The sequence below is a fragment of the Gopherus flavomarginatus genome, chromosome 2 (assembly GCF_025201925.1).
Source record: "Gopherus flavomarginatus isolate rGopFla2 chromosome 2, rGopFla2.mat.asm, whole genome shotgun sequence".
NCBI classification, from domain to species: Eukaryota; Metazoa; Chordata; order Testudines; family Testudinidae; genus Gopherus; species Gopherus flavomarginatus.
This window is the reverse complement of record NC_066618.1, coordinates 6,873,379-6,895,179: the sequence shown is the minus strand read 5'-3', so window position 1 is coordinate 6,895,179 and position 21,801 is coordinate 6,873,379. Positions and strand designations below refer to the sequence as shown.

Here is a 21,801-nt window from a genome sequence, read left to right as displayed (position 1 = left end):
CCACAACCTTTGGTAAATTGTTCAAATGGTTAATTACCTTCACCATTAAAAGTTACACCTTATATCTGTCTGAATTTGTCTAGCTTCAATTTCCAGTCACTGGACAGTGTTAAACCTTTCTCTGCTAGACTGAAGGCCTAGGTGAATACACTTACTCATCTTAAAATGCAAGTTGTTTGCTTTTGCCCAGTTTACTGAGCAATCCAGATTGCTCTGAATCAGTGTCCTGCCCTTGACATTATTTAGCAATTCCCCAATTTTGGGGTCATCTGCAGATTTTATCAGTGAGGACTATGTGTTGCCTTCCAGGTCAGTGATAAAAATATTGACTTGCATATGGCCTAGAACCAGTCCCTGCAGGACCCCACTGGAAACATACCTGCTCAATGATAATTCCCCATTTACAATTATATTTTAAAGACCAGCCAACTGTTAATCCATTTATTGTGTCCATGTTAATTTTATATCTTGCTAGTTTTTTTTAAATCAAAATGTCACGCAGTATCAAGTCAAGCACCTTACAGAAGCCTAAGTATATTACATCAAACACTATTACCTTCAATCAGACTTGTTTTAAAAAAATATATATATCAAGTTAGTTTGATGAGGTCTATTTTCAATAAACCCACATTGATTGGCACTAGTCCTGTATCAGCTGCTCCATTATCTTCCCTGGGATTGGTGTCAGACTGACAGGTCTAGAATTACTCAGGTCACTCCAGAACTGGGAACAGAAGCAGCCATTTCAGCAGAGTTGAGGGTTTTAGGAGATTAGAGAGGGGCCGTTTAAGGAGCTCACATGCACACACATACTGGCAGCCTGGGAGAAAGCATGAAATACAATGGACTAGTAACTAGTGGGCAGCAGAGGCAGAAGGGATGTGGGTCAGGACTCGCAGAAGGCACAAAGCCTGGTCCACATCTCCCTCTGGCACAGGTCAATGTTACATGCATCTCCCTGCTTCTCTTCTACTGCTTGCCCCCATGCCTTTTGTCAGGCAGAAATCAATAGGGCACCAACTTGTGTAAAAGGAGAGTGTTAGTTCCTGGTACAGTATTTATTGTGAGGATGGGCTGGATGGACTAGCGGATAAAATACTAGACCGGGGCTTAGGAGAGGTGTGGTCTGTTCCCGGCTTGGCCACTGTCTTCCTGTGTGACCTTGGCTACTGTGCCTCAGTTTCTCCTTCCACCTCGCCTCCCCAAATCTGTAAGATATGTATAGCACTTCCCTACTTCCCAGAGAATGGTGAGGTTAGAAGGCATTAGTGACTGGGAGGTGCTGAGCTTTTATGGTGTGATCATACAAGTACACAGAGAGGCAATGCAAGAGAAAAAGTGTATTATTTGACAAGATTATTATCAAATTACTATGTTACTGCCTTCCTAGGCTTTTGAAGGGCTTTTGGAACGTGAGTGGATTTCACCTCAACACACCCAGGAAATAAGCAGTGTCCTCGTTTTATAGTTGGGCAAATAAAGATGACAGTTTCCTCAAGGCTGCAGCCTGGCTGACAGAACAGGTTCTATCCCTGACTCCTTGTCTTGTGCCTGATGTAGGATCCCTCCCACACAGCACCACTCTCCCACACAGCTGTAAGGAGATATTTGGCCACAGGAGTGACCCAACCCTTCTGAAAAATGTAGCTCCCTCCTGGGACAATCCACTCTGTTTCCTAAAATATCACTTGACTAGCAGCCTAGCTAGATTTTGTCCTAAATCAGAGTCACGCTAGCCGAAATGGAGCGAGACGCATTCCTTACCAGGGTGCGGGTTATCAGCCTGACCATGCAGCTCCATGGACTAGAGAGAGAAGTTGCTGACAGGAGCTGCTTGTTTTGATTTTTCAGCTACTTTATTTACTAGCTTTAAAAAAAACAAACACAAACACATACAACCAAGAAGTCACGGTCTTATCCCAAGGTGCACTGCAAAACATTCCCCGTCAACATGGAAACCGCTGGCAGGCGGCCCGAGCTTGGCAGGACTCCACATTAATGTTTAAACAAGTAACTTGACGCTCGAGTTGCTTTTTGGGAATTTAAAAGGAAAGCGTATCTACAGGACACAGAATATTTGGGGTTTCTGTATAAATAGACAGGGAAGTGATTCTGCCCTGACACAGAGATGTTATCATACTTCTGTGGTTAGTTAGAGAAGGAAACTGTCGCTGTGGTATAGATAGCTTAGCAGGGTCATAATTTGACTAATGAAGACAAGCAATACGATGTACGGTCGCTATACTGCTCCTCCAGCGGACTCATTTCAGGTTAAATCCATCACTGGGGCACAGCCTGCCTTCAATTGCCAATACTCTTCCTCCTGCATTTTAATTATGTAATTGCCATTTATTTCTGTTGGTCTAGAGAGCATACTTTGCTGCCCCTGCCCCAGTGCCTGAGCTCCTCTGCCTTTATTCTCACAGTGCCCGTGAGAGAAAGCAATGCTATTATCCCCACTGCTCAGAAGGGAAACTGAGGCACAAACAAGCTAAGTGGCTTGCCCCTAGGTCACACATTTAGCTAGGCTTGGCAAAATTTGTTTATTATTTCAATAAATATCAATGTTAGGGAAAAATGCTTAAAATAATCTATCAATTTAAAATTTCCAAGTTGCAAGAGATTATGAGTAGGGTCTACTACAGCTGTGAACACAAGTAATGGACCAAGACAGCTGATCTTCTGTGTATTTTTACCCGATACAATGGTAAAAATACACAGCCTCTCTGAAACCGGGGGTCTTGACCCAAAAGAGGGTTGCAAGTCTATTGTGGGGGAGGGGTCACAATATTGCCACCCTCCCTTCTGTACTGCCTTCAGAGCTGGGTGGCAAGAGAGCTGTGGCTGCTGGCCGGGTGCCCGGCTCTGAAGGCAGCACTGCTCCCAGCAGCAGTGCAGAAATAAACGAGGCCTGGAATATACAACTGTATGAACACAGCCGCAAAATCTGCCATTGATGCCCTGACCAACTCGCGAAAAATGTGTTATTTCGGAGATCTAAGTAGACCCCTAATTATGAGTCAGACAATAACTCATGACAGTAGATGCTGACATTCAAAGTTAAAGCCTTATAGCCATTAAAACACGTCATCATCACATGTCAAAATATATAAAGTAAATATCCTTACATCAAACTCATAAGTCCTCAGCAGCATTTTTCTTACTTTGCTGATCATTAAATTTCTATCCTCTTCAATGGAAATGTCTCAAGGTGGGTACAACGAAATTGGCATTTGCCAATAAAAATCCAATCCTATCTACAGCAGAAGAGGGACTTGACTCTGGTCCAGACTGCCTCATTTTCTCTTGAGGGTATCTAAATCCCAGCTTAATCTTTATAAGATAATGTGGTATTATCTGGTAGGAGGTAGAGCTGGCTGGAAGATCGCCAGTGGAACAAACATTTTTCGATCAGAGAATAAAAAAGTGTCAGAAACCAAAACATCACACACAGACTGCCAGCTCAGCTAGTTCACATGCCCAGCTCCTCAGCAGTCCACCTGGGAAAGTGACTGGACTTCCAGGCTCTCCTCCCAGGCTTCTCCTCCATTCACCCTGTGGGCTGCCAAGCTCTCACTCCCCCAGACCCTCCCACCCTGGGCACACCGATCCCATGGCAGCCCCGATTCCCAGTGTCCACAGCTCTGTGGCAGCCCACCAGGTGAACTACCCCGAGCTGAGGCTCCAGTCCTTTTTGTGACAGATTTCAAAATCTGGGTTTTATTCAGAATCGTATTGAAACCCAACTTCGGAAATATTAAAATCCTCCGTGAACTGGAATTCCCTTTCTCTGCACAGTGCCAAGGCTGGTTGGTAAATATATTTATTTGGTAAGATGAAGGCAGAGTGACCAGACAGCAAGTGTGAAAAAAATCAGGACAGGGGGTGGAGGGTAATAGAAGCCTATATAAGAGAAAGACCCAAAAATCAAAACTGTCCCTATAAAATCAGGACATCTGGTCACCCTTGATGAAGGACATGTCCTTTATTTTTTCAAGAGGTTACCAAAGATTCAAGATACAACAGCAAGTTGAGTAGCCTCTGTGGTTTCACTAAAACAACATGCTACTCATCTTAATGAGGGCTCCCAGAAGAGTTCCCATTGGGCTGTGATAAAGCCCAGTCAAAGGGGGTGGAACGAGTGGGAGATCTATACCTTTGTTTTCCTTAGTTACATAAAGCCACTTTCTCCAAACTCACACAAGGAGCTGGAACAACTTGTATAGTGGGTGTACCGAGAGCCATTTAACCAAAGTAAACCCTGGATATAATGGAAACCACTTAAGACCAGGGCATGTTGCAGTTCCAGCACCTATGAACTCACAAGTCCTGCAATATTCCCCAAAGCTTCAGCTTCTGGAGTCAGGGGATCCCATAAGAATCAGCTCTCAGGTGAAGCAAGAAGTTTCTAGCCCTCAGGGCTGTACAGAAAAGCTGGAGAATCATGAATCCTCTAAAGACTTGAAAATCAAAAGGCAAATAAGGAAAACCCCAACTTTTTTTTTAAATCTCATTTTGGGGGCCCTAGCTTGTTATTTTGGAATCTTTGGAAATGGCAATACTGCTTTTCAAAGACCGCAGCCAAAGGCAGCCCTTGGTAAACAAGCGTCCAAGTGCATTTGCTGCAAAGATCTCAAGTTTGGTCCCTGAAAACTTTACCAGTGTACGAATACCACAAATACAGCTGTGGTGGCGAAGATCTCGACTAGGGAGTATGCTCTCCAGGAAATTTGAAGATCGCTGCCATTCATCAAGCTTTCCAGGAGTAGGCCATCTCTTACAAAGTTTGTACAGCACCAAGCACACTTGATGTTGCTTGTCCAGAAGCATTTTTAGGAGTCCTGAGGATACGTTCTCTGGTGGCAGGGCTAATTTAACAGTACCCAGGGAAGGGATAACTCCCTGAGACCCCAGCAAACCAACCTCACACTCCCTTCAGTTTGGAAATTGGGGGGGTTGCTGGAAAAAGATATGAACTGCACTAAAAAGGGCAGCTCTTCCGTGCCATAAATAAGACAGTAGTAGGTGTCTATTGCATTCCACCTGGGTGTAGCAAAACAAAGTTTGATAAAGATACATACAGTAGGTCCATTTTATTGTTATTCTAACAGATTTGGAGTCTAGCTGAGACTTTTTTTGTCCCTTTTTTTAAAAAAAAGGGATTATTAGGACTAGTTTAGTTATTCTACCCCAAGGGTTCATAAACCCCATTTGGAATCTGGGAAAAAAGGACGAGCCTTTGACCACTGCCGCAGCTCCTGTATTATTTCCTGCCTCCTCACTGCCACCTCATGGCTTCTCTTTGTAAGGCAGGGAAATGTACGAACAGAGGATTTCCCACTATTACTATGTCTGTCCAGGACACTGAATCAGCTGGCAGCATGGGAAGGGTCAGCATTTAGGCTTTAATGGGTGGTTTTCTCTAATGTTATACTTAGAGATTTCCCTCCTCCACTGCTCCCAGCGCCATAGGCTGATCACTAATGGGGACACAGGCAGACCAGCTTTGCCTAGACTGTTTGTAACTCACCATATATACAGGAAATATTTCCTTTTGTGCTTGATCTATAATCAGGGACTTGCGTAAAGCAACTAACCCATGATACACGTGGCTACAACACCTGGGGAGAACAGCAGATTTGAGAATCTCCACCTTCCTCCCTGTTCTTTATTGTTGGGGAGGTGATCCCACAAGGTGATCCCGTCCTCCAAGAACAAGCATATGTCCTTGCCTGACTCCTGGCCAGACATGACCGGATCCCCTCAGAGAAAAAGAGCTACAGAGGGCAGGATGTAGCTACTAGTACAAGCATTCAAAAATCGTCATAGGCCCCATAAAATCCTGAGTGACTTAAAAATATAAAACAAGTTTGGGGTCTTCATTGACTGTTTCCGAGCTGGGGGATGGAGGTGTGGGGGAAAGGTGGGGGCACAGTTTAAGCTTTTCCTCACAGCTCACATGTTAGAAGCTTATTTGAAGGTGAAAGCCTAGATTGCCCTATACAACATGCCTCCAGGAGCTGGGGCTTCAAGATGACAAAATATCACAAGACACAGGATTAAAAAAAAAAAAAAAAAAAAAAAATCACTTGAGCTGGTAAGCCTGAATTACCCCGAGGGAACGTGTCTAGAGCATTGGCTTTTGACTACTGCTGGTTGGGAATTTGTCCTGGAAGTTGTTGTGTTTTTTTGTTTTTTTTTTTAAATAAACTGGAAAATGCTGATTTGTTGAAACAAACGTGTTATGGGACCAGATTGGTGTCAAAGGAAAACACTTTCACTGGGAAGGTCTCAGGTCCAGGATGGAATTTTTGGTCAAAAATGAGACTGAATGGCCAATAGGCTGATCGCAAGGGAGAGCCCCCTACACCCAGTCAATCCCTGCTGGCATCAGAATTTCTTACCTCCCATCACTCTGAATCAGGAGGAGAAGGGAATTGAGCCTGAAGCTCCCACATCCCAGGTGAAGGCCCTGATCGCTGGGCTATTTGCTATTGCAGGGTGCAGTCTGCACCATTAAAAGGTATCATTTGTTCTGCATTAGAAAGAAGCCAAATTTGTCATGAAATGGAATTCTTCGTTTTCCCGCCAGCCCCAACTTTAACAACCTTATTGCTAACACACCTTGGTATCCCTTTCATCTGCATGATGGGGCCTGTAACAATCCAGCACCCCAGGGCGTTGATTTAGTATCAACTCCTCCGATAGTTTCCCCTACTAACTCAGCAGCCCGCCCAGCTTCTTGTAGTAGCTGGGAGTTCCGGGAAGGTTTTTGGTCCAAGTCATCTCTTTGATCAAACCTACTTCAGGCTCATTTACATCAGAACGTTCACCAGCAGCTCTGTACTCCTATAGTTCTACCTAGACAACACCCGCTGGGGATATTCTTAGTCCAGAGTAAGTGTCTTTTTCCAGCTTAGTTCAAACCGCTTTCAAAGTGGCACAGACTTGAGATCAGATAAGGCCTGATAGCATGACTGCAAAGCCTTCTGGGATGAAAGATGCCTGATAAATGTAGCACATTAAAAACTCCTCTCTGCAGTTATTGACCCTGCCGGTATTAGCTAGCTACAACATGGATTACACATAGCTTGGCTTGCTGCCAGTCCCGGGTTTACAATGGCTCCAGCGGCACCACAGAGTCGGGCCCATGCTCAGAGGGCACCCTGGCCTACTTCGCTTGCACTGCGCCCCGAGACCCCTCTGGCTCCCCCATGCCCACCACCTGTTCCTCTCGGCCAGCCAGTGGGCAGGCCAAGGGCTCCTCTCCACTCCCAGCCCCACCCCGATCCTCTCAGCCCCCTGGCCGGACGCCAGTGCACCTCTGGCTCTGGGCAGTCTCTATTTCCCCACCATCTGTGGGGCCCTGCCTGTCAGCTGAGTGGCCCAGACTGGTGCAGAAGCCTGGCCAGTCTCAGCCAGGCGTGTGTGGGGGAGACAGCGTGGCTGGCTTGGCTGGGCCCCTCCAGGCAAATGCATCTTGAGGGACCCCAGTCAGGGCAGGTCCTGGCCTAGCTGATTGCGCCACTCCTGAGGGGCCGGAGCAATTCCCGGCCCTGGGACCGGCACTGGCTGTGCTGCTGGCTCAGCCTGGCGGACAGTCACCTCCCAGCAGGGCCGGTCAGTGCAGCCTGGAGGCAGGGCTTCGGGGATTGGGTCTGTGGGGCGTATGGTGTGTGTGTGGGGGGATCTGGGCTGTGAAGGGGCAGGGAGGATGTGTGTGTTGGGGCATTAGGAACTGGGGGTTCTGTGGGGGGTGCCGGGCACTTGTGGTGGGGCTGTGGGCAGGGGTGGTATTGTGCAAGGCGCTGTGCATTTGTGGGTGGGTCCGGGGGAGTCTCTGGCCATAAGGAGTCAGGGGGCATTGGGTGGGGTGGGGCGGGGCTGTGTGGTGTGGCATAGGCCCACCCCTGAAGGAAAGGGGCAGGCTGGCAGCACAGGGCCAGGCAGGCCACTGTGTGTCTGGCAACGGCCAGTTTGTAACTAGTGCCCTCGCATTGGGTGGAGCGGGGACGCCCCTGCCATGCCCCATTCCCCCTGGCTGGCCCCTCACTCCAGGTACCAACCCCTTCACGCCATGCTCCATTGCCTCCATGGGGGCCCACAAAGATGTTTGGCACTGAGCCCACAAAAGGTTAATCCGGCCCCGCTTGCCACCCTTCTGGTTAGGGAAGAGATATTGCTATCGACCAGCCAGGAGAAAACAAGAGAGGAGAGCTGGAATCAGTCATTAGCTGCACGGATGCAGGGCTGTAATAAGTAAATAGCTTCTATTTCCGGGGAGTGGGGTCTGGTTTCTAGTCGCCACCTTGCTGGCAATGTTAGAGCTCAGAGCACTGCCACCCCTCGGCCCAGAGCATTCTGTAAGCGACACCGATCTAATTAATTAATGACTCCCCAAGGCTGGCGCTGTGACTGCTGGACTGGAAAGCAAGGAGTGGAAAGGACCGTACAGGGTAGCTTCTGGCAGATGCCGAGCACGCTGCTGGAAGCTAACTGGCTATCAATCACCCTTCCTGCTTGGGCTCCAGTACAGACAGCAAGCAAGAGAGAGAGACAGACAGAGGAAATAAGATGGCGCGGGATCAGCATCCTCTCTGCCGGCAAAGGTGCTCTGCCCTCCTGCTGTCTTACTCCAGAGCAGCCATGAGCCAGTTAATAGAGGTAAGAGACCTCCCCTACTTGGACTGGGAGAAGGGGGGCTACTGGTGGTGCAGAGGGCAGGTGGTATGTAGCTTGTTTTCTTTGCATGTTACCCAGAGAGGACCAATGTGGAAAGTGGCGAATTTAAGGTAGCTTGGAGGAGTTAGAGGTTTGCTTAGCTGAAGCTTGTTGCTTGCAGCAGGCCTGTGCTCGAGGGATGCATCTGGATACTATTGTACATTTAAGGTGGTTAACAGTCAAGTAAAGGCAGCCAATAGTTAGGAGTCATTTTACAGTGGCTAATGGCTATGACAGACTGTACCTCTGACTTCCCTTATCCCCTCTCATGCATCCAAAGTGGTGCTACCAAGAGCATCTTTCCACACCCATCCTCCTCACTCCCTCCACTGGTTTCCTCTCCTGCATCACACGCTAGCGCCTTCTCCTTCCCTTCAGCCCCCTGCACAATTTCACCCTGCCTGCATCTCATCCCACTAGCCCTAGCCACACCACCCTCTAACCCATCTCCTTGGCGCCATTCCTTCTCCTCTGAGGCATCACACCTTCCTCCATGTGGCCCTCTCCTCTGAGCCCTTCACAATTCACCCGGCCAGCTCATTCGCCTCTCAGCACCCAGGGGCAAGTCCCCCACGCTGAACCCTTCCAAGCTCTGTCAGCAGCCCTCTGCTAGGCCCTTGGGCTCCCTGATAGGCCTCCCTTCTGCATTCAGCCCTCAGGCTGTTCACAGCACCTTCTACTGGGCAGGTATTCACCTGGGCAAACGGCCCTCTGAGCTCCCTGTGGAAGACGCGGTGTCCTCTAGGTCACCCTCAGCCCAGCTGAGGGGGGAGGAGAACACATCGAGGAAACTTCATGGCTCATTACTACAAACTGGCAGGCAGTGGCTATAACTTCTTAGTTCAGAACAGAATCCTGCACTAAAGCAATAGCAAAAAAACCAACAACTACTGCCATAATCACTGTATCTAGCCCAGCAGTTCCCTCCCAGACCTTAGTCTGGCCAGAGGCGACTGGGATCAGTCTATGCCTACTGCCTCCCATTCTCAAAGGATGCTGGGATGCAGAGCAAGCCAGTTTCCCCAGTGGGTCAGGCGATAGTTGCTGTGGAGGTGGTAGCCTAACACACCAGGGACCTCTAAAGCTTTCAGGCTTGAGCTACAAGATCTAGGGTCCAGACCGGGGGGCTGTTACAGAGGGACACATTGACTAGTGGGTGACACCTCACTGAGTGGGAGATTAGCAACACCAGCACAGCAGAAGAAAGAGAAACCCGAGTGCTGTATCAGCATGACATGGGAGCCAGCGATTAACAGTCTGTTTCTATCCTCCAGGTCACCTTGGCTGGGAACTTCACAACATGTGGGCCGCAGGTTTTAGTAGTTAGCCGCTAGGTGACAGCTAGCTTGAGCTTTAGATCACAATAGGGACTCCCAGACTGTGACCTGAGCTTTGCCACTGACTCACTATATGCCCTTGGTCAAGTCACTTAGACCAGTGTATTCGAATGGGTCCACTAAACTTCACATGTCAAGCTGGACATGCCTAGGGCTATTGCACCTGCAGCCTCCATTGAAACCAATGGGAACAACCACCCCATCTGAACACCAGGCCACAAGGGTCAGACTCTTCAGAGTGCTTCGCACTCAAAGCTGACATGTTTCACAGAGATGCAGCAATTTCCAAGGGAAGGTTTTAATGCTTCCAGGTCACTTCCCCAGACAGACACCCCAACTGAAAGCCAGACATCTCCAAACCAAAAACCAGCCATTTCTGGCCATGCCGATTTCTAAAGTTTTTGTCTCCATGTCAGTGTGGAGCAAAGACACGTTTCGAAACCTTGAAATTTGCCCTAAGACTGAACTGTCAGCCTCCAGCCAGCTCTTCTCATGGCAACACATGCGGCCGGATGTTCAGAAGCCTCAGCAAGCAACAGTCTGAGCCCTCTGGAAAATCTGACTGCATATGGTGCCTCGAGAAGAGCAGAAGTCTTTTGAAAGCGCGACCTCTGTTGTGGGTGCTGGATTCTTAAAACTCTGGTACTGTCCCCCCAAGTCGGGCACCCAGAAGGCAAAGCACTCAAGCTCCGTGAGCACATTTCAGCTACTGGCCTTACCATGAGCGGGTGGCGCCTCTCTTTGGCCAGGCTAGCCCCCAGCTCTTTCCCTTCCACCTATGCCCCATGGCCAGAGCCCCAAGAACCCCCTGCCCCTGGGCTGGAGAAGCACTGAGCACCCCCTTCCCCACCCCCCACCACCAACGGCCAGACGGGCATCAAGCCTCCCCTCCCCAGACCCAACCCGCCCAGGGGAAAGCGTTTATTAGAAGATGTTTTTAATATGTCCCATGCAGGTTCCAGGACAGCTGAGGAGGGGATATATGCCTCAGCCACCCCGGAACCTGCATGGGGCATAATAAAGCAAAATCTTTGCTGACAAACCCTGCAACCAGGGCTCCCGTGGCCACGGCACAGCCTCCCCTGGCCTATTATACCCACTGCCCATGGGCCTTAGTCTCAGTCTCCGTTTATAAAGGCTGCGTAATTACAGGCTGTTCCAAACCCCCGCAACCGCTAAGTGGTGTTACCTCAAATGACTCACTGGGCCTCAACGGTGCGATCGAGAGATGGAAAACTGAGAGACCCAGCACCTTTAATTCATGCTAAGCTAAGCTGTTTGAATGAACCCTGCAAAGATGAAAAGGATTAAGCAGCAAAATGTTTCACCGAGCGCAAGAGAGCCCCTTATGCAGGGGTGGCAAGTTGTACGGGCCCATGTAACACCGACAGATCCTGGGACCTCTGGCGCTTACCGCATGAGCCTTGACTGTATGAGCTAAAAGCCACCTGGCTGTTAGCGAAGGCTGCAGAGCAAACTCATTAATCTCTTTTCAGAGCAGTAGCCCTGTTAGTCTGTATCAGCAAAAACAACAAGGAGTACTTGTAGCACTTTAGAAACTAGCAAATGCACATGTCCCATGAAGTGGGTTTTGGGCATAAGCTTTCCTGGGCTACAGCCCACTTCATTGGCTGCATGCATTTGTTAGTCTCTAAAGCGCCACAAGTACTCATTCTTTTTTCATTAATCTCTGTCAAGACAGAACCCCCATACCCAGAACGCGTGTGGGTTACACCAGGGCTCCAGCAAATTCAAGGCCCGGGGGCGGGGGACCCAGCTCACCAATATTTGGGGCCAGGTCTCTCCCCCAGCCCCACCCCCATGCGCCTCTCCTGAGCATCTGCCCCCTGCAGCTCCGCACTGTGCTCCCTCACCGGCCGCTGCTGCAGTCGGCTACAAGGGAGCGATGCCGGGGGCAAGTGGAGGCAGTGCCTGTGGAGGAAGGAGGTGCACGGCACACCCCTACACCCTCCAGCAGGCAACTGAGTCATCTCCGGGGGTCTTATCCTGGCTGGACCTCCTGAGCAGCAGCTGGTGGGGGGTTGGGTGAGTAGCATGCCGGGGTGGGGAGGCAGGGAGGCCCCCATTTGCTACTGCCAGCAGAGAGAGGGCTGGGAGTCATCGTCCTCTCTGGCCCCAAGCCCTGGGACAGCCTGCCTGCCACACCCCAAACCCCCTCCTGCACCCCAGCCCTATCCCAGCCCAAAGCCCACACCCAGCACCCAAACTCCCTCCCAGAGCCCGCAGCCCTACCGCACCCAAACTCTCTCTCTCTCAGAACCTGCACCCCAAACCCCCTCCTGCACCCCAACCCTCTGCCCCATCCCAGAGCCTGCACCCAGCACCCAAACTCTGTCTCAGAGACTCGCATCCCTCCACCTCACACCCCTCGGGCATGCAAACTTCCTCCCAGAGCCTCCACCCCAAGCCCCCTCCCAGAGCCTTAGGTAGGTGGGGGGGGGGGCGGGAAGAGACTTGGACTCGATCTGGGCACCACCAAAAATTATACAAACCTGCGGCCCCTGCCCTTATGGAAGGGCAGAAGGATGGTCTGGGGGTTAGTGAGGCTTCCCGAGGCTTTGGAGATCTCAGTTCAAGTCCCTACACTTGTTAATTCCCCATATGCCTTGGGCAAGTCACTTAGCCGCTATACTCCCACATGCAGGGATAATAGCACTGCCCAGCCTCCCAGGGCTGTTGGTAGGATAAATATATTCCTGGTTGTGAATCACTTTGATCCTATGAGAACGAGGGGGGACAGATGGAGACCTCAGCTCGATGGAAAGGCTGTCTTCAGAACACAAGACAGGGGTCCAGAAAGAAAGTCAAGACCAAGGCCTATGGGGACACTGGCAATTGAACAACAAAAGATGTTGTCGCTCAGAGCTACTTATTCCCCCAAAAGACAAAAATTTTGTGTCAGCACAAACAGCATGATGCCATCAGGAGTGCTCTCCTGTCGAGAGCCGGTCCTTGGGGATGGAAGTAGGGTGACCAGACAGCAAATGTGAAAAATTGGGACTGGGGGGGGGTGGTAATACGAGCCTATATAAGAAAAAGGCCCAAAAATCGGGACATCTGGTCACCCTGGCTGGAAGTATTTTGTCAGCAAAATAGCAGCTACACTGCCCGACTATTAGCAACACAGCTGTCTCTCTAAAAGCTGCATAGCATAGACAAAGCCTGAAGGATTGTCAGGATCGTATAGATACTTTCCTACAGCCAGGAGAGGAGCTCAGATAGCTACAGTGAGTCAGCTTCCATGCAAATATCAGGGTTGGAAGGGACCTCAGGAGGTCATCTAGTCCAACCCCCTGCTCAAAGCAGGACCAACCCTCAGACAGACTTTTCCCCCAGATCCCTATATGGCCCCCTCAAGGACTGAACTCACAACCCTGGGTTTAGCAGGCCAGTGCTCAAACCACTGAGCTATCCATTACACTGCACCCATTTAAAGCCACTTTGTGTCTGCATCATTTCTCCATCCCCCTGGTCCACACTTACAAGGGGCAAGCTGGTAACAGCCTGCCCCATGGTGCTTTGCCTACCAACATGAGAGGCTGAGAGCACTGAAGAGACCCTAGAACAGGGTGGGGCAGGCATGCCTTACATCACTGCCTACAACCACCTCAGGGGTCTGAATCACCTCTCAGACATCAGCATTAACATCAAGGGAGTCAGTCCACATTTATACTAGCACAGAGTGTCATCCCCTTTGTGTTTCAGGGCCACTCACGGCTAGGCTACGAAAACATAGCTAGTTGTAGAACAAGAGACTCAAAGCTTTGCTTCAGAAAAAGTATAGAGAAGTCTCTGTCCTAGGGTGACCAGATATCCCAATTTTATAGGGACAGTCCTGATATTTGGGTGTTTTGTTTTTTTTTAAATATGGGCTCCTATTACTCCCCACCCCATCCCCATTTTTCATGCTTGCTATCTAGTCACCCTGCTATCCTTACCTGATCCTCTTGCTGCTACAAACTTAGCCTACTCAAATGCTAGTGGATCAGTCTGTGTGTTTCCCTGATCACTCCCATATTATCCTGCTGTTACATAAAGGATTTGCACATTCACCTTTTTATTCCCCTCCCAGGGCTTTTTCCACCCTCTTATTCTTTTTACCTGGACTTTGTCTTCTGCTAAAACACTTCCGTCTTGTGCTCTGGGCCTGCGTCCTTACACTTTGAAGAGGCAAAGCAGCCCAGATGAAAACAAGAACTGGCCTGAGAAACAGAACCCTCAGCTCTGCTTCCTTTTATTGAAGCACCCTCCCCCACCATTTTAGGGTGGAGTTTATAGCCATCAAACCAATGGTTGAAGAGTTTCAACAGCAGGTTTAACTCCACCCTAATGAGGAGAAGCAGTAAGAAAGACCTCCTTAAAAAGGCCTGGGTCGGGTGGAGGTGTCAGAGGGCTAGAAGGTTCACCAGGTGTTTTGCATTCAGTGGATGGTTCAGTCAGTTCAACCCCTCTTAAAGTGTTGGTGTTGTGTTGTTTGAGGAGAGTCCTAGCATTCTTGGTGTGAACTCTTGCCAATTCAAATACACACCTGGAGCTGAATTCTATCCTGTTTAGTCTTCAGGTGTTTAGAGCCAGAGGTACAAAGGGATTTAGGCACCTACATCTCAGTTTTAGGCACCTCTGCAATCCAAACCCCCCCTGCTCAGCTGCCACCTAATCCTGTAAAAGCTTACACTCACTGGGCACCTAACTGCTGTAAATGTTGCCCCACAGCTTAAGTTTCTGCCTCTGCTCATGCACCCTGTCTCACCCCTAAACACCAGCACAAACCAGGAAAGATGAACATTTCTCTGCTCGCCTTCCTCAATGAGGAAGGAGAAGAGATTTGAACAGGGATCCCCCCTGCCTCTCAGTACAGTGCTCTAACCACCGATCTACAGAGTGAGTCTCGTGCTGTGTCTGGCCCAATTACTATTTAATTATTTAATTGGAGTAGCCTGGCTTCAACAGGAAAAACTGATAAAGCCCCACCAAAGAATACCAAAGTGTTCACCCAAGACGCGGGGGGTTCTGTATCCAAATCCTGTCCCCTCAGCAGGTTGAGGGGAATTGCACCAGAGTCTCCTACAGTCTAACTAGCTATTCTAACCACAAGGCTAATGGTTAGACACTAGGGCAGGGGTGGTCAATTATGTTTTGTCAAGGTCCAAATTTCTTGGTCCAGGTATAGGCAAGTTGCTGACCCCAGAGACAATTTGAAAAAAACCAAAACACACCACCACCAGTAATGGTAATGGGTAAATAAAAAGACTTCAGGGTCCATTCAAAAGCATCTGGCAGTCCAGATTTGGCCCCCAGTCTGCCTAGTCACTAACCCTGAGCTAGGGCTCCTGCTTCTTTCTTTTCCCATCCCCTGCTCCCAGCAGGAGCCTAACTCATTCTCACAAGAAGCAACTTAGGAGCCCAAGTCACCTGCCTCCAGGGGAGGGTTTCCCAGCTAGAGATTGCAAGAAGAACAAGGCACCTTGCTGCAGTCCGGGCTTAGACATCAAACCAGGGGAGCTGAAGCCCTCCCAAAAGTGGGGGGAGGGTGGCTCACCCTCTGAGGCCCTGGCCCTGGCCAAACTAGAAGCCAGAGCAGGGCCGGGAGCCCACCCCATGGTGGGCAAAAGCAGCTCCCTGCTCATGTCTCAGGCCCACCATCCAAGGCAGGAGGAGGGACCTAGGCTTCCCACAGCTGCCAGTGCGGCTCTCCCAGACCCAGTTCCGGCCAGGTGCAGGGATGCCTCAGAGCCACAGCCCAGGTTAGGTGGAGGGTCCGTGACTCCCCAGCTCCTCGCAGCTGCCTGTGCAGCTCTTCCATGACCGGGGTGCAGCTCCGAGTCCCACCCCCTGCCAGAGCCAGGTCAGGGATTGCTGTGCAGGTAGCTGTGGGGACCAGCATGGAGTCGTGGACCCTCCACCTGTCCTGGGCCAGGTGGGGACACGGGCCAGGGGCTGCTCTCAGTCCCCCCTGCACTGCGGGCAGGTGGAGGGTCTGCCATGGCTCCCCACAGCAGGGGTCCACTCTGGCCTGGCCGGGGAGTGGGGCCTCGGGGAAAAGAGGAGGTCCACCCTGGGGAAAAGTGGACGGGCCAGTCTACTTTCAAAAAGTGCATGGGTCCTGCCCCACCCCAGTTCTGTCACCATATACCCAGGAAAGGGGCAGGATTACAACACAGCCCTCTCAGCAGCATTTCCCATTGGCTGCCCTAGTCAACCCTCTACCTAGCATGCTGCCTGTTGGGGATCCCATAGTTAGCCACCTCTCTCTCCCCATTCATCTCCCAGATGCCTAACTCAGGCGTTAGAGATCCCAATGTTGCTCCAGTGATTTTTCCAGGCTCCTAAAAATTAGGAACGCTCAGAGTTGCAACACCAAGGTCCCTTCGTGGATCCGGGTCTTCCCGTCTGTTGCTTTTTGCTGTTACACTCTGTTTAGACCAGGCATTTGGAGCCGTCCAATGGGCAAAAAAAAAGTCTTCACCAGGAAATGATGCCCCAGACCGTGACCCCTCCTTACAACAAATAAACAAGACTCCCCTCCCCGGAAGCCATAAAGTAATAGACTCCTTGAAAGCTGTTTGTGAGCCCTAGGTCATGAACCCTGGTCCTACCCCCAGAAAAGCGTCCTGCTTCTGGCCCACCAGCCTGCAGTGTCATTAATGTGTGAGCAGCCTGGATCTGAGAATGAAGGGAGCCCTCTTGTCTGCCAATTAGAAAAGAAGCACAGTTACCCACTCAGTTTAAGGCACACAGCCTATACCCTACCGAGGGTTCAAGGCCTGGTCAATTTAGGTCCCTGCCTTTCCCAGGGGGCTCAGGGCTCTACGGGACTGCGGAACCTTTTCCCAGTGAAAGAGCCTTACACAGCTGTGCTCTAAACATCTATTTATTAGCAACACACAGAACACAAATACCAAGCAAATCTCTTATCCTCACCACTCACAATATACAGACAAAATTCACCCAACGGCCAATCAGGATCCTCTCGTCTGGGGGTTTCCGGCGATGCCTCCGCAAGTCATGGTCATGCAGAGGGGTCAGAGTTCTAGCAGCTTGCTGTTAAATTCCAGTCCGGAGATGGTTCCCAAAGAGCATTGTTTTTTGTTACATTATATAGGTAAAACTCGCTATCTCCTTTAACTTCACTAAACCGATCACATTATTCAGTACCCCAGGTAACAACATTTAACCAATCACACACTGGCACCTATGTTTTCTCCTCCCTGCTCAACCCTTTTTACATTTTATCTTTCATGTCCAAATTGTCACTTATTTTTGACCTTCTTTCTTTGTGCAGATGGTCAGCATAAATCCACTGGACAGAATTTATCTTATCTATTTTACCAATTCTTGGGGACTTTCTGTTTCCTCCCTAAACTTCCCAGCACCTGGGTGTCTCTACTTTACAACCCTTGGTGTTTTAACTCCTGTTAGGGACATTCCTGAGGTGGGAGCACCTTAGCAGCAGTGGAGCATTTTTTCTTAATTTTGGTGGTGAAATCCTTGGGTTTCACCCAAGGCTGGTTGAGTATAGGGGGAGTTAAATCTCAGACCTACAGCACCGTCCCAGTGATGTGAAGCAAACCTGATCAGTCTTCAGAGAAAGGGGGCAGAAAGCTGAGGACTCCTTAAAAGGACTTTCCTGGGTGAGATAAGGAGACAGCTTCAGATGTCACTTACTCTTCCAGAATCTTCCTTGTTTGAATCACCATAGCTTGATAGACCTCTGTGCTCTCTGCTTGATCTGTATGGGATATGCTTAGCAGGAAGTGCACATTACTCTTGGATGTAAGTATTGAGGAGCATTTGTAACCTTCACGGGCTGCGTGTTCCCGTGGATGTCCATTATATGAAGGCGCAGGAGATCTCTTGGCATCCCTTGTAACTTTCATAGATGAAGCCACGGTATACTTCAGCAATTTACCATTCTCGGGTCTTCTTATGCTAACCATAGTCTAGACTGGAGGTCTGTCATGTAGCAAGCAGCAGTTTGTTATGAACAAAATAACAGTGAGAGTAAGGATCCCTGCACAACACTTCACCCCATGTGCAAAGACTCCCCTTTCCAGGGAACAAGGGAGTCTGTGTTGCATAATATTGTGATCCATTTAATTTATTATTACAGTCAGTAAACTGAGAGGCCATCTGATTGGCTAGTTAGTCTTGGTTGTATTACAATAGTCAGGAAGGGTCTTTAATGAGTGCGAGGTCCAATGAGCTAAACTTGACACTTGCAGCTTCTGGTCCTGATCCTTCAGTTCTCATTAAAGATGCTTCACACCTGGGGCTTTCTTTCAGGTTAACATGGACTGAAGGCTGTATAATCCTGCAAGATCAGTCTTAAGGTGGGTGTCTTTTGTTAGAGCTCACCTCCATTAAAGCTTGTAAGGTAGAATCATTGGCAAGCTTGGAGAATAGCAGAGAACAGGGAAGAAGTTTCTCCTTAACCATGGGAGCTTATCAAGGTAGAGTTTTCCTTCTGATTTTTTTAAATTAGAGGTTGGGCCAAGGCCTGACAGTCTGGATTTCAGGTGATTCACATTATTTGGCTCTGGACTGGAAGAGAAGAAGAGTTTGTGATTATAAACACCAGAGGAAAATCTAGTTTCAGTCCTAACACTGCTAAAAACTTCCTGTGTGATCTTGGACAAGTCACATAATGTCTCTGTGCCTCAGTTTCCTTACCGGCAAACTGGGCATAATACATCTTTTCTTGCAGTCTTTGTTTGCCTTCTCTGTTTAGGTTGTGAGGCCTTTAGGTAAAGGACTGTCTCTCACTATGTGAATGTACAATGGAGCTTTTGGTGCTAGTGTAAGACTCTCACAGTATATTAGCTGGTTATAATGACAGCAAATGGGAAGCAGCTACATAGAAGCAAGGTAATATTTTTAAATGTTGGCTCCAGAGTGGGGTTTCGATGCCAGATGCCCTCCAGTCACATATGGTGCTCCAATTTGGGAGCATAGTCTGGACTCAACCCTGGTTTTAAAATAAACTTGCACTGAGACCTCGATAGATTTAGTGATGGAACCACTTTGGAGAAATCAGCTCCCCCTGTTCTAAACAGCCAATATGCTCATAGTAAGTTTTTGAACAGGATTGTAAGACAGGGATGGCTGGGACCGGACTCAGTGACCCAAGAGGTCTCTTTTAACTCATCTTCGAGCCAGTCTAAGCACAATAGCAGGGCCCTCCAGCACAGAAAGCAGGAATCTCCACAGCTCGTGCTACAAAGCTGGGTCTGTGCCAGACTCGTGTGCTCTGTGGATTGGGCACAGAGAGGGACACAACATACAGTGGCTAGTGGGTTACACATGCAGAAGGCAGTGGAGGACAATGTAAGGGCTGTGTGAGAAGAACATTGCTCTCTCCAGTCTTTCGTCTCCTCGGCCATTCTGGGGGGCTACCCATGAAGTCACTGAAACCCACTGAACGCTTTGGACCTCATCCTGCAATCACCCCAGGCTGGTGGACTCCCTATACCCATACAAAGCTTCATAGGTCTCTGTAGGAGTCCGCCTTCTTGGAGTTCATTTGGTCTGCCTGTTGCCCTCCTGTTACTTACAGGCTGGCAACGTGAGTGTGTGTGTTTAAAGCCTAGTCTCCCAGAACAGCCTGTGACTTATAGAATATCAGGGTTGGAAGGGACCTCAGGAGGTCATCTAGTCCAGGGGTTCTCAAACTGGGGATTGGGACCCCTCAGGGGGTCGTAAGGTTATTATATGAGGGGTCATAAGTTGTCAGCCTCCACCCCAAAAGCCGCTTTGCCGCCAGCATCTATAATGGTGTTAAATATATAAAAAGGTGTTTTTAATTTATGAAGCGGGGTCGCACTCAGAGGCTTGCTGGGTGAAAGGGGTCACCAGTACAATAGTTTGAGAACCACTGATCTAGTCCAACCTCCTGCTCAAAGCAGGACCAAGATATGCCTAATCCCATGCAATTAGTAATAAATGTTGTTTGTTCTCCAAAGCAGGCGAGTTGTAAGCACAGCATCCATCTGGGCTAATTACATGAGACATTTTAAAAGGACAGAGAGGAGTGATGTCTTCTAAGTTTTCTTTCTGCTCCATTGTGTAATGCTGCAAATAAAGCTTCTGTCCCTTCTAGCTATCTCTTTTTCTATTTGGATGAATATGATCTCGCCACCCTGCCCTTTGTCCGTTTCTGATGAATCAGAAATTAACAAGGGTGTTTCTTTTGTGGTTTGTTGTGTTTTTTTTTTTTTTTTTTACTTAGAAGGAGCAGCGTCAAATAGTTCTGACCTAAAACATGAACTGCTCGCAAATGATTTAATGCTCTAGACTCTGGTCAGCACTTTACAGTCCAGATCGTTATATTCTAATTGAAGTTCCACTTCAAACCCTGAGGGATAGGTTCTGCACCCCAATTCCTGCAGTTTATAGGTGCCATAAAGACCCCACAAGGGGCTGGGGGACTGAGAGGTCACTATGTTTCCCCTTCCCTGTCCCTCCAAGACCCTGCATAGAGGGTGGGAAGGAGGTGGATCAGGACAGGCCCATAACCCATGATGCTATGGGGAGTCTAGCTTATACTTCAGCCCGAGAGAGGCTGTTGAAAATTACAGTAGCCAGACACTGCTGAAACTTACACCCGAGGCCATTCCAGACCCTAGAGTAGCCCAGAATCCAGAAGCAAACTTTGCCCCATGCCCTGTGCACCAGCTTTCCTGCTGCGCTCCCTAGACTGCAGCATAGAATTGGACTCTCAGGTTACAGCTTCACAGCCAACCCCCTCCTCCCCCCCCAAACAACCCTTAAACACCCCATGATATGGAGTCTGAGAGCCCGGGTCAACTGACTTTTTACAACTCTTTTTGCATTTGATCTTTCGTGCCCAAATTGTCACTTATTTATAACCTTCTTTGTTTGTGCAGAAGCTCTGACCAGTGAATTTATGTTGACCATATCTTATCTGTTTTACCAATTCTTGAGGGCTTTCATAGAATATCAGGATTGGAAGGGACCTCAGGAGGTCATCTAGTCCAACCCGCTGCTCAAAGCAGGACCAATCCCCAACTAAATCATCCCAGCCAGGGCTTTGTCAAGCTTGACCTTAAAAACCTCTAAGGAAGGAGATTCCACCACCTCCCTAGGTAACCCATTCCCATAACCCCTTACTGTTTCCTCCTTAAACTTCTCAGCACCTGAGTGTCTCTGCTTTACAACCCTTAGTGTTATAACTCTTGTTAGGGGCATTCCTAAGGTGGGGGCACCTTAGCAACAGTGGAGCATTCCCCTCCCCCTTAATTTTAGTGTTGGAAATCCTTAAGATTCACCCAAGACTGATTTGGTATGGGGTGAGTTAAATCTCAGGCCTACACCTAGGAGTCAGAGGTCGCAAAAAGAAACACTATCCACCCCAAATGGAGGCTAATGGAACCCTGCATGAAAGGAAGCATGCCAGTGTGATGGGAATTGCTCTGAATCAGTCATCTTCATTAGGAAAGGACTGAAATATCTGTCGCCCAAAGAGAGGTGTAATCTGAGAGCGGCTCCGAGCTGAGTTCTCCTCTCTGGTGTTTGTTGCAGCTGTGTTAGAACTGCAGTTTCAGTGAAGACACTACCTGTGCTGATGGGAGTACTGTGTCCAGTTTTAGGCCCCACACTACAAGAAGGATGTGGAAAAATTGGAAAGAGTCCAGCGGAGGGCAACAAAACTGATTAGGGGGTTGGAGCACATGACTTACGAGTAGATGCTGAGAACTGGGATTGT

The 21,801-nt window shown here is 49.1% G+C and overlaps 2 protein-coding genes across 3 annotated transcripts in view; one reads left to right on the top strand and one right to left on the bottom strand.

Annotated features, from left to right (window-relative positions):
• Window positions 1-1,859, bottom strand: part of ALS2CL (ALS2 C-terminal like) — a 64,988-nt gene extending 63,129 nt beyond the window's left edge. For both annotated transcript variants that reach the window (XM_050942472.1, XM_050942473.1), the window contains exon 1: window positions 1,765-1,859. In XM_050942472.1, the coding sequence (XP_050798429.1) occupies window positions 1,765-1,791 (27 nt within the window). In that variant the 5' untranslated portion in view covers window positions 1,792-1,859. The remainder of the gene's footprint in view (window positions 1-1,764) is intronic.
• Window positions 1,860-8,491: 6,632 nt separating this feature from the next.
• TMIE (transmembrane inner ear) overlaps window positions 8,492-21,801 on the top strand; it is a 71,638-nt gene continuing 58,328 nt past the window's right edge. Inside the window, exon 1 of the mRNA XM_050942816.1 lies at window positions 8,492-8,664. Coding sequence (XP_050798773.1) covers window positions 8,575-8,664 — 90 coding nt within the window. The 5' untranslated portion in view covers window positions 8,492-8,574. The remainder of the gene's footprint in view (window positions 8,665-21,801) is intronic.